At 39.5% G+C, this 17536-nt stretch overlaps 1 protein-coding gene and 1 long non-coding RNA gene across 19 annotated transcripts in view; one reads left to right on the forward strand and one right to left on the reverse strand.

Moving 5' to 3' along the window:
* Positions 1-17536, reverse strand: part of ANKRD44 (ankyrin repeat domain 44) — a 362773-nt gene that overhangs the window by 131350 nt on the left and 213887 nt on the right. For all 18 annotated transcript variants that reach the window (XR_003134598.3, XR_003134599.3, XR_003134596.3 and 15 more), the window contains exons 15-16: positions 16545-16625; positions 13094-13205 (exon numbers count right to left, since the gene is read on the reverse strand). Coding sequence is in view for 12 of the 18 variants with exons in the window: in XM_049106597.1 (XP_048962554.1) it covers positions 13094-13205; positions 16545-16625 (193 nt within the window). In the remaining 6 variants the exon portion in view is untranslated. The remainder of the gene's footprint in view (positions 1-13093; positions 13206-16544; positions 16626-17536) is intronic.
* On the forward strand, positions 1591-17463 carry LOC118353459 (uncharacterized). Its single transcript, XR_004812455.2, has 3 exons — positions 1591-2375; positions 11375-11514; positions 17263-17463. It is a non-coding gene; the product is annotated as an uncharacterized LOC118353459 (long non-coding RNA).

Consider the following 17536-nt stretch of genomic DNA (forward strand, 5'->3'; position numbering starts at 1 on the left):
ACATTTACTTACATGCTGATTCCCATTACTGGACAGTAAACTCCCAGGTACAGCAGCTTCTTCATCTTTTAGACTTGGCATACAGCCAGATAGGGGGAAGGGAGTAAGATATAGGAGTTGAAGATACAATAATAGTTGCTACTTATACCCATCATATGCCAGGCACTGTGCTAGGCACTTTACTTCCATTATTCCATTTCATCTTCAGAGCAACCTAGTTTCTATTTGACAAATGAGGCAAGATATGGAGACTCATGGAAATGAAGTAAAATGCATAAAGCCCTTACATCTAGGTAATGGCAGAGCTGAGGCCTGTATGATGCAGAAGTCCTTGAACTTTCAACTATGCCAATGGCCGCTCCTCTGGCCCAGCTCCCATAGACTCAGGCTACGAGTTGTAGAGTGAGAGGCCTAAGGAAACGATCAGAGGCACTGTTGGAAGTTGTTGAGTGCAGACTCTACACATTGGGCACAGCACTGGCAGCCTCACATGGACACTAGTGGACAGCAATGGGCGCAGTGTCTTTAGTGGACATCTGTGTCCAAAATGCTTTTTGGATGCTAATGGCAGGTACCACCATGGCTAGCATGAATAAGAGGGAGGGAAAACAGTGGGTGTCCTGTAGAAGCCAAGAGAAGTGCATAGAGCTCATGGGAAACATGTCAAAGGCTTTTCAGAATGAATTGGAGCCAAAGCTTGGATAGAATGGGAGGAGATAGGGCCAGAGAAGTGATTTGGGGATGGTTATTTTAATTCTATTATTACCATATGGGGAGCTAGGAAATGTGACATTTTAAGCCAATATTTACATTGTATATATTTTACTTCCCATATTCTCCTACCCCCACAGATCACAATCTCCTTAAAAATAATATTCATGCCTAATACATATTTATGTCAGCCATGGTTCTTAGCACGTTGCCCTGTAATTTATTCTGTATCTCCAGAAAGCAACCATCCTAAAGATAGATAATGTAAGAGAAGTCACACCTTGTAAGTCGTCCCAGTGGACCACCAGATGGGTTTTCCTGGAATCTAGGAAAAATAGCACCAGTGGTACAGGCTTTTAACTCCTGGACCCGTTACCAAGGGTATTCTGATTGACAAGGCTCTGGGTCTGAGGATAGAATACACGAGGTCACCAGAATTTGAGCTCATTGACTTCTACTCAATTCCTTGATTTTAACTTTATACTCAGGAAGAAGATTGCTGATCTTTATTCAGTTTGTAAAAATTGGATCTCCTATTTGGAAGGGAACATAGCTATAGCAAATGACATAAATCCCCTGGTTCTCTTGGCAGTTGGACTTTTCACATAAATTAATCAAGAATGTTCTTGCTTATCAGTCTCATGTGACTGATAAGGAGGACTAATAGCATTTATGAACTTGTAAAAGCTGATATATTGACCCTGATTTCCAACCTCACCAACTGTTAGTTAGTGCTGTTATAAAGCCTTACAAAGACCAGCACACAGGAAATACTAATTGAGTGTCATCTTTATTGTAATATTTCTTACACTTTAGAAAATATTTCTAAAGAGAGAATGATACCAAAACATGCTGCCTGTCTCAAATGATTGCTTTGGATTATTTCTTATACAATTTGTCTCACATCAATGTGAGGAATTTGAGATGCAAAGAAGATTGTTATTAACTAAAAAACCTTTATGGAATTAAAAAAAACTTTGTGTGTGAGATAAATCATGTGTTTCAAAAACTGCAAGTTTTTCCTAGAAAAAAAAACTCTGTGAGGTTGTGACTATGCTAAATTGCCTTCCCAGTTACCAAGTGAATTTTATCGTTTAGTATTTAACAAAACTACTTCCCAAGTGCTGAATGGCACAGAATTTAAATCCAGTGATGTTACCACCTAGATTATAAGTATCTGCTCATACAAGAAAATAAATCTCAGTTATTGCTCAGCGATTTGGTTTTTCCAACTATCCCTTTCAGCTGTTACAAATGGCTGAGCCTCTTCTCTCCTTTGGAATCTTAGAAAGGCTCTTTGTTCTTTGTGACAATCGTAACCCTATGACCTGAAGGCACAGGTGTCTATGTCAGCTCTTATCCTGACCAACCAATGCTCAGGCTTCTACATTTCCTGTTACTGAATGAGGATCAAGAGGAGGAGTGATTATTACAGGGACCTGATCTAGATTTCACAAATGACAAGTCTTTGGCAGCTGCTAAGGATAAGGCATCTTTGGAGAACAATCTTGCTTGGGAAGTCACTTCTCCCCCTGCCCCTCCCTACCCCCTAGGCCGCAAGAGGTCATCCCTGGCAGCTGTTCTTAAAAGGAGAGTGGGGCCAGGCTGACAGCAGCTGTTACAAAGATACTGAACAGAGAATCCAGGAGGAAGGCTGGGTCCAAGTAAGAGTGCTTTTCTGAAAATATGTGCTAAAGTCCAGGGGTCCGTGCTGCAGTGGGATGTACTTGACAGCTGTAGCTTGGGTCATTTTATTTCTCACTAGGTGGGTAATGCTATAAGGTAGCTCTGCTCTCCTGACAGAAGAAGGAAAGGCCACTGTAGTGAAGACAGGGCAGTTGTAAACGATATTGTATCTTTATTTTGATGTCCACATGTTCATTGTAGTATATAACAAGGCAACTGATTTTTGTTATATTTATTTTGTATCCTGTGACCTTGCTACACTATGAGCTCTAGGACTTTTTTTTCTCTTGATTGCTTGGATTTCCTATGTAGACAATCATGTTGTCCACAAATTTACTTTTTCCTTTCTGATCTTTATGCCTTTTTTTTTTTTAAGATTTTATTTATTTATTCATGAGAGAGAGAGAGAGAGAGAGAGAGAGGCAGAGATACAGGCAGAGGGAGAAGCAGACTCCATGCAGGGAGCCCGATGTGGGTCTCGATCCTGGGACTCCAGGATCACGCCCTGAGCTGAAGGCAGGCACTAAACCGCTTAGCCACCCAGGGATCCCTCTTTATGCCTTTTATTTCCTTTTCTTGCTTTTTTTTTTTTTGCTCTGGCTAGCACCTTCAGCACAATGTTGATTAAGAGTGGTGAAAACAGACATCCTTGCCTTGTTCCCAGCTTTAGGGGAAAGCATTCAGTTTTTTACCATTAAATACAACGTTAGTTGTTCTTTTTTGTTGTTGTTTTTGTTGTTGTTGTTGTTAGTTGTTCTTTATGGAGTTGTTAGAAGCTTTTTATCAAAATTGAGAAACCTCCCCTCTATTCCTATTTTTCTGAGAGTTGTTTAAAAGAATCTATTCAAGATGTTGAATCTTTGAAAGGTGTTGAACTTTGTTACAATTTTCTGCATTGACATAATCATGGGATTTTTCTTCTTTAGCCTATTAAAATGGTGAATTGGTGTCAGGGTATTAGCTTCATAAATGAATTGGAAGGTACTCCCTTCTCTTCCATTTTTTCAAAAAACATTTTGCAGAATTGGTATTAATTCTTTAAGTATTTAGTAGAAGTCTCCAGTGAAATCATCTGAACCTGGATATTTCTTTTGGGAGAGTTTTAAAATTCAATTTTCTAAGTAGTTATAGGGCTATTCAAATGATCCACTTTATACTGGTTAAGTTGTGGTAATTTATGTTTTATGACTAATTGACCCATATCACCTAAGTTGTTAAATATATGTGTAGAGAGCTAGTCACAATATCCCTTTATTATCCTCTGATGTCTGAAAGGTCTCTAGTATTATCCTGTTTCATTCCTGATTTGGGAATGTGTCTTTCTTTCTTTCTCTCTCTCTCTCTCTCTCTCTTTGGGTCAGTCTCAGTAGAGGGTTTTTTTCAATTTATTAATCTTTTCAAAGAATCAGATTTTTAAAAATTTATTTCTCCATTTTTTTAATGTTTCAATTTTATTTACTTCTGCTCCATCTCTATTATTTCCTGTTTCTGTTTATTGGGGCTTTATTTTTCTCTTCTTTTTCTAAATTGTGGTGGAGACTTAGATTATTGACTTGAAACTTTTCCTCTTTTCTACTGTAAGCATTTAGAATTATAAATTTTCTTCTCTGGTAATTTACCTGTGTCCTCAAATTTTGATTTGCTGGATTTTTTCTTTTCATTCAATTCAGTGTATTTGGAGGGAGGGTCGGATTCTCTTGAGATGATTTTCTTTGACCCATGATTATTTAGAAGGCTGTTATTTGATTACCAAGCATTGGAAATTTTTCCTAGCATGTTTCTGTCACTGATTTCTAGTTTTATTCCATTGTGGTAGCAGAACACAGTTTATATGATTTCAATTCGTCTACATTTGTTGAGGTTTGTTTAATGGTTCAGGATATCCTGGTGAATGTTCCGTGGACACCCAAAAAATACACATTCTGTTTTTGTTGGGTGGAGTGTTGTATAAATGTCAATTAGATCCTCTTGGTTGAGAGTATTCTTGAGCTTTTCTATGTGCTTGATGATTTTTCTGTCTAGTTGTTCTATCGATTATTGAGAGAGAAGTGCTAAAGTCTCCAACTGTAATTGTGGATTTCTCTTTTCAGTTAATTGATTTTGGTTTCACATATATTACAGCTCTGTTGTTTGGTGCATACACATTTAGGACACTCTCCTTCAATGGGTTCCAATCTTTACTGGGCTGCCTTCCTAGTATCTTCTCCTTGGGCTCCAGCCAAATTAGACTACCTTCCTGCCCTACCCAGGACAACACAATGGGTTTTTAACTGATTGGGAAGGAAGGAATGAAGGAATGAAGGAAGGAAGGAAGGAAGGAAGGAAGGAAGGAAGGAAGGAAGGAAAGAAGGAGGGAAGAAAGACCAGATTAAATTTTTCAGGCTTTTAAATCATATTCTCTTTAATAAATCTTCTTTTCTCCTATATCATTGAGTCCTTAGAAGCTCCCATCCCAAAAGCAACAATTCCCCTTCTTTGAGGCCCCTCGTGCTCACTATCCATCTGGAAGAAATTACAGGAAATGTGTATGTGTGGGTGTGTGTATAGTTTTAATTTGGTGGATGTCTTTATATCAGTTTGACACATTTGTATAGGTTTTCAGATCTTGAGGAAGAAAAAACTGGAGGGGATATTACAATAAAACAAATTGGTGCTGGGAAGTAATCAAATCTAAAGGAAAGAACAAACCACAGAAAAGTAAATTTTCATTTCTTCTCTCGTCTGTGTCTTTTCTATAAAATACGTTCCTAACTAACAGGACAGTCACTATAATAGTTATAAACTAGCACTTAAGTTGTATCACTAAGTCAGGCTTCATCATTCATAAGTGTATTTCATTTGTTCAACAATTTGAGGTCCCTGATAAGTGCTTGGCATTACTAGAACCTCTGTCTTATAAAGTTAGTATTTAAACCCACATACATTTAAAGGATAATAGTTTATTCTTCCTTAGAGCTTGGCATTAATCTTTCCTAAAACAATAATTCTAAGTGTGTAACTCTGTACTAGACCAGAGAGTCACACACTAACTTTATTCTCCTTTTCCCAATACCCATCTAATTTCCTTTATGAGGCTACTTCTTTTCCTGCCTCCTCAGATAAAATCTCCAGCTAATAATAAAAAGTTCTCTGGACACTTTAGTTATAGGCATAACTTCCTATCAGTAAGTAGTAACCTACTCCAGCATAGTAATCACAAACTCTGAATGATGTTTAATGTTGAAGCTTCCCTATGCCTCTCACAAAGCCTGCGGTGGGGAAGGAAGGAGACAAGGCTGACTTCTCTGTCCTGAGCCTAGGGCTTCTCCTCTTCCTTTCTCCTCATTGTCTGCCTCTGCCTCCTCCAGGACTGGGAGAGACAGGGGGAAAGGAAGATGCAGGAGGAGACACAATGGTCTGGCACCCTTCTGGCAGTGACATTCTCCATCTGGGATGCTTATGTAGGCTCTGAGCAACCTCCCAGCACTGGAACCTCTCACAGTTTTCTCTCCCAATGTGAACACATCTGTCTGTTGGTAGCTCGCATTCCCTTCCCCCTGCCCCCCACCTCGCCAAGTACCCCTGGGTCCCCTCATTCTTGAATAGGATCCAGGAGAACTCCAGGCCACCTTTGGCCCTTGGCTCACCTGTGGACATTGGGAAATATACACTTTTGACCCATCTTTGGTGAGGATGGAGTAGCTCTCAAACCTATCTCTTTTTATTTAATTTCTGGCCAGGTCAGAGCTACACAGTCTTTAGATTTATCATATGCTAGTCCACCTGGCCCCTAAATTGTGTGGGACACATATCAAGTATCCAAGAAATCTTGAAGCTTCTGTCAATGGGCTTGGGGTCAGGAGAAATCATCCTTATCCCCTGCTATGGTGGGAGGGGAGCAATAGTAGGATATATAGCAGAGCCGTCTCCAAAGAGATCTGCCCTCGGATTTCCAACTTCTTAAATGGGTAAGGGGGTCACGGGTTGAAACACTGATATTCCACTGTAAAATGTAGAAGCAATGGCCCCACTGTCCTGGGCCGTCAACAAAAGGTGAAACTGAAATTGTTTATTCTAATATACTCCACTGAATGATTCCTTCATCAGTCACCAAATTCACTCATAGTAAAGACAAAAATTTTTTTCCTGCTATATTACAAAGAAGTAAATGAAACACTTCGTCCTAAAATATTGTCTCTTCCACTCTTCTGAACATAGACTCATGACACATGCTGATTCGAATTCTGTGGTTTATATTTATATTCCCAGCCTAGCTGGCTACCAGTGGCATCAAAAGATCTGTGCCCATCCCTCTATTCCCTTCCTTAATGAGAGTTTCCTGTAAGATTTTATGTTTCTGTTCAACTAAATTAGAAGAAAAAAACAAGACCAGCATTGTTAAGATTTCCTCTGCCCATTGGAAGTCGGCCTGCTTGGGGGTCATATACACTTTCAGGTCCATCTCTAAGAAGCACCTCTGGGGAAGGGAAAAAAACAAGTGATCACAGACTTGTTTGGGACTGGGGTACAAGTTTGCTGGTTTTTCATCTTTTCATATTCAGATAACTGCTTAGAAACCCTACTCTTTATAACTCTTCTTCTGAACCCGACTTTCTTAGTCTTGAGAAGCTAAATTAGACCTTGCCGATATAAGTACATCTTCTACGGAGCCACGTTTCCTAAGGTCCTATGATAAACACAAGAAACAACTCAAAACATTGAGTAGTTTATTTGAAAGCAGCATAATCTTAGTGTTCAGTTGCCCAGATATAGTTATCTCCAGAGAATCCCAGAAACTCCTAGGACAGACGTGCAGGGGCATCTGTCCCCGTCATGTACTCTCACAGTTGAAGTTCAAGTTAGCTCAGAACAGAGAAAGGAGGAGAAGGTCCCAGAGAAGCAGCCAAATTCCAAGTAATTTGGCATGGTATAATCTCGGACTGAACTTAATCACTGGCCTAGAGTTTTCAAACAATCTTTCTAAATTTCTGCAGGCAATTTACGTAATTACATTGGCGCATACATTTTTTCCATTTCAATAACCAAGCCACAAAGATCTTTATGTTCACAGACAAATCTTTAATATTGTAAAAGAAAAAGAGCACGCCAATATAAGCTCACGAATTCCAAATAGGGGCATGATTCTGTAATTTTTCCCTTCAGAGCCAGTAAGAATGCATTCCAGATAGAGGAAAAAGAGAGGCATAGGGTTCTCCTTTGCCAACTCCCTTCCTCCACTTAGACATGAGACGCTTTACTAGTCAAGTCTCTGCCATTCTGCTTTGATATTTTGCCCAACTGAATATGACTTATCACAGCTCTCAGCATATATTTGTGGGGAGATTTGTGCTTGCACCCATACTACATACATTTTTTTTATCACAACCAGCTGAGAACACAGGCCTGAGTAGGCAGACTTAGAAGAATACTGAACCTTGGCCATTCCATCAGGGCTAAGGGGTTCATACTGCTTTCTGGAAGTTGTTTGCTAGTGGAATGAATTCAATATAACTTTATATAAGGGAAATAGAGTGAAAACAACTAAAATAATTTCTGTTCCTTTTTGATTATAGCAAAATAGACTGAACACAAAGCATGGTTTATAAATTCTAAGCTTACGATCACAGACAGCAGCCAGAAACCATGAATGCCAAGTAAACCCGTACCAAGTTAAATGTCAGAGTCAAATAAAATCTGCATCAAAATTAATGATACGTATTTAATGACATGCATAATCACAGTAATTGCTCAACTAGATGGGAACAGAGGCAAAAGACAAATTTCACCAGCCTTACAAATCAGCTGGCTCTGAAGGCCACCCATCAGCTTCAATGTCATACCAACTCTCAAAGGACAAAGGCCCTCGTCTCTCAGGGAAGGCTCAGGGGCTGAGCCCTACTCTATTCCTTCCATAGGCCAGAAACACAGCCTACGGAGTGTGACATAAAGAAATGACTCCATCCATAATTCCTGCTTGGAGGTTCCAGTAAGCCCTTCAGACCTATTAGAAACCTGTCTTTCTCTGGTATAATTCCAGCAGAGTCAGGACCAGTCTGTTAAAAGGATGACCCCCTAGGAGGACAGGGTATTTGTGTGGTGAGATAAAGGAGCAAACTGGCATGGGCAGTGCTGAATCTGAGAAATGCACCTTCTGGTGCACACTGGCTAATTGGTTTGATTTCCTAATATGTAGCACGCCAAGAATGGGAGTTGTAAGGAATATGAGGGCATTGTGGTACAAGAGAGAGAAAGGGAGTATAAATTAGAAAAGATGTCTCTCAAAACCCCCACTTCTTATATGAAGAACAAGCTTTATTCTCATCACAAGGAAAAAAATCTTTCTTTTCTTTTTTTTCTTTTTTTTTCTTAAAATTTTATTTATTTATTTGAGCTGGGAAGGGGCAGAGGAAGAGGGGGAAGCAGAATCCCAAGCAGACTCTACAATGAGTGTGGAGCCTGACGTGTGGCTCAATCTCTAACCCAGATTCATGACTTGAGCCAGAATCAAGAGCTGGATGCTTAACCAACTGAGCCACCCAGACACCCCTCTTTTTCTTCTTTTGTGTGTGTGTCCACATAAGGTAATGGATGGTCACTAAACTTATTGTGGCAAACATTAAATAATATATGTAGGTCAAGTCATTATGCTGTACACCTTTTTTTCAAAGTTTTTTTTTAAAGAGGTTTATTTATTTGAGAGAGAGAGAGAGAGTGTGAGGGGAGGGACAAAGGGAGAGGTAGAGAGAGAATCTCCGGTAGACCCACTGAGAGCAGAGCTCAATGCAGGGCTCCATCTCAAGACCCGAGATCATGATCTGAGCAGAAGCCAAGAGTTGGAAGCTCAACTGACTGAGCCATCCAGGCACCCCCATTATGCTGTACACCTTAACCTTTTATGTTGTATGTCAAGTATATCTCACTATAATTGAAAGAAAATAAATAATTAGGTGGCATTTCTGGCATGTGACAAACACGCAGGAAATGCCATTCATTAGTGGTGGCCTCAGCCACTCCCAAATCCATTCACAGCTCTGAGCCAGCAGTAAAACTAAGACGGCTGCAGTCGTCTGGCTCTATGATGCTAGTCCTTGGGGGGAGCCCAGGATTGTGTTTTGTTTTGAGTGAGACGGAGAAGGTACAAGAATGCTGATAGCTTATTTAGGATCTCTGCTTAGTTGAACCACACCCTAGAGGAATTTTAGGACACATTCCAAAATGGAAATATACAGAACTTTTGATCCAAACACAATAATCCAAGGTAATGAGGAGTATTTTCATCCTGTGTTATAAAACCACTCACGTCCTTTCCTGAAAGCAAATAATGATGACATTTCTACCAATTTATATTGATAATCTGGCTTTTTCAGGTGACACTGCAAATTAAGATCAATGGATACCTCCCCTACCTACTTCTGAACGTCTTAAAATTGCCAAGAATAATCATCTCTTCGTAAATCACACAGGGCAAGTTTTGATACAGTCAAAGGGATAATTTCATTATTACACAGAACTTGCAAAACTTCCCTGTGAACAGAAAAACTTTCCATTGGATAAAAGAAATAATGGCCCTAAAATGGCTTTCCTGAAAGGGGAAAATAATATGAAATATATTATTCACATAGAAAGAAAATATTACACAATAATTATTCTCAGAGTTACTTATACTATGGGATTAAAGATAACTCCTCAAAGTACTTTAAAACAGCAAAGTTATTAAGACTATAATAACTTTGTAATTAAAGTTCGTATGTCCAATTACGACATGTGGTTTTCATAGAGAAAACCAATTAAAAACAGCTGTGTCTTAAGTACATTTTGGAATGTAGGCTCATAATGGGTAATAACAATAAGCCTTCATGCTGCCACCAATTGCTAAACACATACACATGCACACACAGGTTTGTGAGGAGCCTTTCTTTCTTTCTTTAAGGATTTTATTTATTTATTCATGAGACACACAGAGAGAGAGGCAGAGACACAGACAGAGGGAGAAGCAGGTTCCATGCAGGGAGCCCGACGTGGGACTCGATCCCAGGACTCTGGGATCACACCTTGAGCCGAAGGCAGACACTCAACTGCTAAGCCACCCAGGCGTGCCGTGTGAGGAGCCTTTCTTATGTGGGTCCTAAACAGAGCCCTATTTGCAGATAGGTCTAGATCAGCTTCTATAGCAGTGCTGCTGTTAGAAGGCAGGAGTGATACTGTCCTATATCTTAACCAGTTCCTACCAAGCTTTTGCTCTATGCTGAACAGCCTTGGGTGGTGGTGGAGCTTTGCCCTGCAATGGGAGGCAGCATGGTGTGGGAAACATTTCTGGTTTTTTTAAGATCAGGAATTCCAATTCATGATCTTGCTTCATCCACTGACCAGAGCTATGTCTTTGGTACAGACCAGTTACTCCTCCTATGGTTTGGTTGGCTCATCTGTAAGATAAGGGATTGCCCCTTGTCGTTTGTGGTTCTCCATGAAAGTCCATCTTATAGAAGGCTATGAAATCACTGGCTTTCTACATCTTCCTATGGAACTGGGTAGTTTTAAAATATGTCTACAAATTCTTTGACATTCTTCTCTTGGAATGTGAAGTCTACTTTTCCTCTCTGGAGTGACCCTGTAGGACTTTCAAGATTCGATCATTAAGGGTGATATTGTCTTTCTCTCACTCTTTCTCATTCTGGCTCTCTCCCACTCTCTTCTGGAGCAGATACCTTTAGATCCCTGAGCCAGCCAAGTAAGATACCTAACTACTCTGAAACCACCATGCTAGAGAAAACCACATAAAGAATTTCCACAGAAGTGATCTGAGCCTTACAACCCAGGTGATTGACATATAAGTAAGAAGACTTTGAGATTATGCCAGCCCCAGACATTGTCTATAATCTCATGGGATACCTTTAACTGGAACAGCCCAGCTCTTCCTGAATTCCTGATTCACAGAAACAGAGATACTAAATAATTAGTTGTTTTAAGCCACTAATTTTGGGGGTGATTTGTTATGCAGGCACAATAACTAGAAGAGAAACTCTGATGGAATCAAAACTAGAGGGGAAAAAAATGCTACTCCAAGGTCAAATAAGGAAATCTTTAGCATCCACAAGAACCTCAGGAAAAAAGACACAGAAGTCTTTGAGGATGATGAAGGTAAGTACAATTCACCAATAAATGCCACACATGGCAACACTAGAATAATCAACTCTTTATTTCCAATCACCTCTTCATTTTCAAATGTTTATGAACATTTTCCCCACATTCATATTAAGTGAAATATAGTAAAAATGACCCTAAGAGGGAGCACCTGGGTGGCTCAGTCGGTTGGGCAACCAACTCTTGGCTTCAGCTCAGGTCATGGTCTTGGCATTGTGGAATCAAGTCTTGTGTGGGGCTCTGTGCTCAGTGGGGAGTCTGCTTGAAGATTCTCTCCCTCTGCCCCTCCCCCTATCTCTGAAAAATACTCTCTCTCTGAAATAAATAAATCTTAGGAGAAAAAAAAAAAAAAGAATAACCATAAGTGGAACCCCTTAAATCTAGCAGCAAGGTCAAAGGTAAAGGAAACTAACTGGGACATCGTTCAGGCATTTCTATGTAGGCACTGACACAACTGCCTGCTGCCTTTCTGTCTTGTGCCTTCTATAATAGACTGTGCAGTGGATAAAGTGCAAATGTTTTCCCAGGTACACCTCTCATTAACTCTGAAAAGTAGTTTTTAAAAGGACAAGGAGAAGAGGCGGAGTCTAGTTAGGAAGGTGGCACATACCATTGGTCCAAAGTTAAAGAGTTTGGGATACCCCATGTATCCTGGTGAAACTGACCCAAGGGTGATGCTTAGGAGATGACAAATGGTGGCCCGCAGGCAGGATTTAACCACAAATCCATGTTTTTTCTTCCTGATCCATTCAGTATTTTCAAAATAGGAAATTTCACATAAAAAGCCTAGATTTCTAGTTTCTCTTGAAACAATGGACTTCAATCCTACATATGAATTACCACCTGGTCTCCATCACTGGAGCTGACTGGCTGTTTCTCCCTTTAAACATAACACTTTCTATTTGCCACAATCCACGCTACTCCCTATTACTCTATACTTGGGCTCACTTCACTTGTTAACTTTACATTTCTGCCTCTGTGGTCATTTAGGTTCATGTCTGGTGACCTACATCAAAAGAAGAGTTTCTGACTCCAAATCCCCAGATGTTTTTTGGTAACCATAGGTTTGAAATTTTTGGTGGTTCTGAAATTCCAATAAATTCTGCTGTTGTGCCCTTGCCAATTTCTTCCCCTAAAGTACAAACATGGGATCATGACAAACATATTCCTAACAGTTATGTAAGTCCTCTTACAACACTGTTACTGAATATTAGGGTGATAAGTGACTTCGGAAAAATATACTGAGCTATTTTGATACACCCAAATTATCTTTGAAATACAAACTGTCCTTATGGCAGTCAAACATTCCTAGTCCAAGTTAAAATGGAAAAGAAGCAACTGCTAGTCAGCTGTGAGATTAGGATGGACAGAAACAGAACAAGATCTACATACTGTAAAAAAAAAAAAAAGAACAACTTAATTACCATAAAATATCTTCAAGACAATTTCTAGTAAGGACTTCATTAGGCAATGAGGACATTTGTGAGAAATGAAAACCAGCATTTGCAGGGTTGAATGTGTGTGTGTGTGTGTGTGTGTGTGTGTGTTAGAGAAAACAAAACAAGACAGAACTCACCAATTCCAGACATTGTCTGTGGCCATAGGCAGCAGCATAATGTATGCTGTTATAACCTTCCTTGTCCCGAATGGATGGATTTGCATCATTTTGAAGCAGGAACTCTAGACATCTGTAAGTATAAAAATGAGGTGTCATTTTAGAAAACATCTCTAGAGCAAAAGCAATAATCAATGTAAATATTTTCCTATTATGAACGTTCCACAAAGCACTTTGTGAATTTAAGTGTTTCTTTAAAAATCCTACAACGAGGGTTTATATACTGGAAATTTTATATGTGTGTTGTGTGTGTGTGCGTGTGTGTGTGTGTGTTTCCATCTTTATTTCAGCTTAAAACAGCCACTCTAGAATTCAGGAAAGGCTTTAGGAACAAGGAGTAGTTAAGTGTATTGAGAGAGGGAAAAATTTTCCATGACTATCACCTCCCCACTGAGTTGTTTTAATGTCATATAAATATTGCATATTAATCCATACACAGGTTCATGTCTGGACCATTCCTTTACAATAATCCATTTGTCTCTTTCTGCATTGATACCAAAATGTTTCAGGGTTGGGTTTTTTTATATATATATATATATATAGCTGACATATAATGTTTTATTAGTTTCAGGTGTACAACACAGTGATTTCACAATTCTATATATTTAAGTGTAGTCACCCTCTGTCACCATACAATGTTATTACAATGTTATTGACAGTATTCCCTATGCTGTACTTTTCATCTTCATGACTTATTTATCTTACAACTAGAAATCTGTACCTCTAATGCCCTTCATCTAGTTAGCTCATCCTTCCACCACGTCCCCTCCAGCAACCACCAGTTTGTTCTCTGTATTTGTGAATCTATGTCTGGTTATTTTGTTTGTTTGTTTTTTCATTTGTTTTGTTTTTTAGATGCCACACATAAGTGAAATCATGTAATATTTGTCTTTCTGACCTATTTTTTCCTTTTCACCTTAAAGTACAGAACCCGTGATTACTGAAATAATGAGTTTTAGAGCTCCATGCCCAAAAGATGAAGTCTCAAATTTAACAAAGAAGTGGTCAGGCCATTTGCAACAAGAGAAGGGGATTTAATCTTAGCCTTGCTATTGGAGACTCTACCATCAATGAAAAGGTTGGAAAATAAAAGCTAGAAAGAATAAGAAAACAACAACAAGAAACAACAACAAGGAAAAAAAAAACAAGATAATTTCAGTTTTATATCTGTGACAGTGGGACAAATATGTCCTTTACAAGGTCAAGCTGATTCAATTTCACATTCAAATCAAAATTCTCATATACTCAAATCATACTGAAATTAAAAATATGCAATAGAAGCATATACATTAAATTAGGCCTTCTAAGGGAAAATTTCTATAGTTTACTCAAACACTATTTTTGGTTTTGTTTTTACTTTTCTTTTTAAGTTTTTATTTTAATTCCAGTTAGGTAACATATGGTGTTTTATTAGTTCCAGGTATACAATATAGTGATTCAACACTTCATACATCATCCTATGACTCAAAAACTTTAAAAGTTTTTCACCTATCTTTTGGCATAAGGCAAAGGAGTAAATAAATCACACATAAACACAATTAAATCAGATATTTTAATTTCTAGAGCAGCTGATGAAAGACATAATTTTTTTAAAGCAAATATCTACCTCTCACATGATTTATCCATAAAATGTTCCATAATAAATCAAACTAATATTGGAGTTCTAATATCATGCTGTCTTTGGTAATTTGCCCCTTAAAAGGAAGTCTTTTTTTTTTTTTTTGGTAATTAAATGCCCATGGACAGGATCCTTAGTATGACTCATTTTAAACTGAATTCGGCTCTTGGAACAAAAATCATTCAATAGGAATAGCATTCTAGTGGACACACAATCCCTAGCTTCTGGAAGAATTACATTCTAAAAATCAGCTGGCAAATTTAATACGCAATTTGGAAAACACCTGGAGTTGCCCCCAAAGAGTTATTTACCCCAGGATATGGCTGTACTACCAACAGAAAAAACAACAGTACTGTAGAATTTGAATATTCTCCATATTTTTTCCATATTGTTTCCATAAATTCCGGTTTTAACTAAGAATGCTTATCTTTTCTCCTCCCAGGGTCATGGCTAGCAATTTTGGGACCTAAGCTATAAAATCAAGACATGCACATTAAGTCAGAAATATATTTGGATGAGGGGTATAGCCTCTGCATGAAAGAGCTCTCAGGCAAGGTGATTCCCAGCCTTCTGCTTGTCCTTCTCCCCTCCACCCCATCAGCAATAAGAGGGTTTTCCTGGCACAGGGCACACTTACATTTCACTGAGAAGGTGGCGTTTGCTGAGGTGCTTAAAATCCTATCTCTGAATATTGTTAAGTTTGAATATCTTTGAATATCCTTAACTTTCTTTGAATATCATTAAGTTTCCAATATCAGGGTAAAACCTTGGTCTGCTTTATGCATGGCTATGTGTCCTGTCTGCACCCTAGGAACAGCCAAAGTTATGTCCCACCACCCGTATCAGGGCCACATTCTCTAACTTCCCCCTCCCACCATGATCTGGACATGGGAGGATAGCCCATGTGGGCAGTGGGAAGAGCCTAGAGGGGACACAAGCCTTTAGGTCACAGAGAAATTGGTTCCTTCGACAGCTGGAGAAGAGAATAAGTAAGTTAAGAACTGTGTGCGTGCAGACTCAGAGCACTCCATCCACCAGGTCCCACAGAGCAGGACACAAAGTGTGGGCAGCACTCACTCATTTGTTCATTTATTTAACAAACAGTTCCTACACACCAGCGACCCGTTGGACTCTCCGCTGGGCAGAGCATGACCTTGGCGCCATGCCTTGTTGCACAGGAAGGACTCTCAAGGGACAAAGCATTAGAGCTTCCTGCGCTCAGCACCCCCTGGGTGATGGCAGTAACTCCAGCCCTTGTCACAGTCCTGGCTAAGTCTCTATCAGAAGCCAGAGAGAGGCAGGTGGGATGAGGTGGGGCAGGGGCAGCTGTCAGTGAGCTGATGTGTGTGTTGGGGAAGGAGGGGAGTGCACAGCCAGTGTACTTCACACTGAAATCTCAAAACATCTATTTCTAGAACCTCCTAAATAGTTATCTCCAGGTCATTAGAGGATAGCCTAAGGCCCCAAGAGGAGGCTTAAAATGTTGCCTGAGGCATATGATACATGGCAGAGTCAAAAATGACATCCAAGACACCTATTCCTGGAAACTGCTGACCCATCCCAGTGATGGTCTCATCAAAGGTTTCAATTTTAGGAAGAGTTCCTTGTGTGAAAATAGCATAATTGGAGGACATATTAAAAGAATCATTTCTTCTTCGTTAAAGGCAAGCCCATGTTACTTCCTCAAGATCCCAAATAAAGCCCCAAAATAGTAAGGCTGGCTACGTGGCAGCCCAGAAAAGCAGACAAGCATCAGTAACCACATCTTGGGCTTTAGACTGAGAAGAAACTTACAATGCGGCTTCCTTTTCCTTCAGCTCTCTGGCTCTTTCAAGTTCTTCTGAATTTTCATGGGCATTTCCTAAGATAGTCTTACTTCTCAGCATAAGGGAAAGGAAAAAAAAAATACAATTATTTACTTTAATGGCCAAGTTGTTAACGATTTTGATACAACTTATATCTCAATGACTTTTCCCCCAACCCAAAAGAAATAAGCACTACTAATTTTTTATTGGGGATATATGTGGTTCTCTTACAGGCCTTCCAGGAAATCTATTCTCTCCCAAGGAACCCAATTGAGAACATGACTTCCCTAGAACTTCCACCAGGTATTAGCGAGTGAGACATCAAGTTGTCCACCCTTCCATAAATACCCTAAACTCCCCAAGTAAATAGGAAGTGATGTAGTTGGAACTTTCCTGATTCCTACCACATTCCTTGCTGCCTCTTGACAGTTTAGCATCTCATTTATCCAGGAATGGGGTTCTAGTCACCCCTCAACTGCCAGAGCAATTCTTCATCACCTAGGATTCGTTTTTCAGCTCTTAACACATGAAGGATACTTGTTCCTCCATTCTTTCTAAGTGGACAGCATAGAGCCTACTATGGAATAGATGCTCAATAAATGTTTGTTGAATTAATAACCTGCCTGGCTATGAGGTCCTGACTGTGGTTACATCAGACTTGCCAATATTATATACATATAAAGAGAAATATAAACAATGTTTTCCAGGGACACCTGAGTGGCTCAGTGGTTGAGCATCTGCCTTCGGCTCAAGTCATGGTCCTGGGGTCCTAGGATCGAGTCCTGCATCGGGCTCCTTGCAGGGAGCCTGCTTCTCCCTCTGCCTATATCTCTGCCTCTCTCTCTGTGTCTCTCATGAGTAAATGAATAAACAGTGTTTTCCAGACTGGCAATATGGATCATAATCCATTAAAAAATTGTGAAATCAGTTTAGTGGGTTGCAGTATTTCATTGCTTTTTTAAAATAAAAAAAAAACAAAAT

Source organism: Canis lupus, chromosome 37 (genome assembly GCF_003254725.2).
Source record: "Canis lupus dingo isolate Sandy chromosome 37, ASM325472v2, whole genome shotgun sequence".
Taxonomy (NCBI): Eukaryota; Metazoa; Chordata; class Mammalia; order Carnivora; family Canidae; genus Canis; species Canis lupus.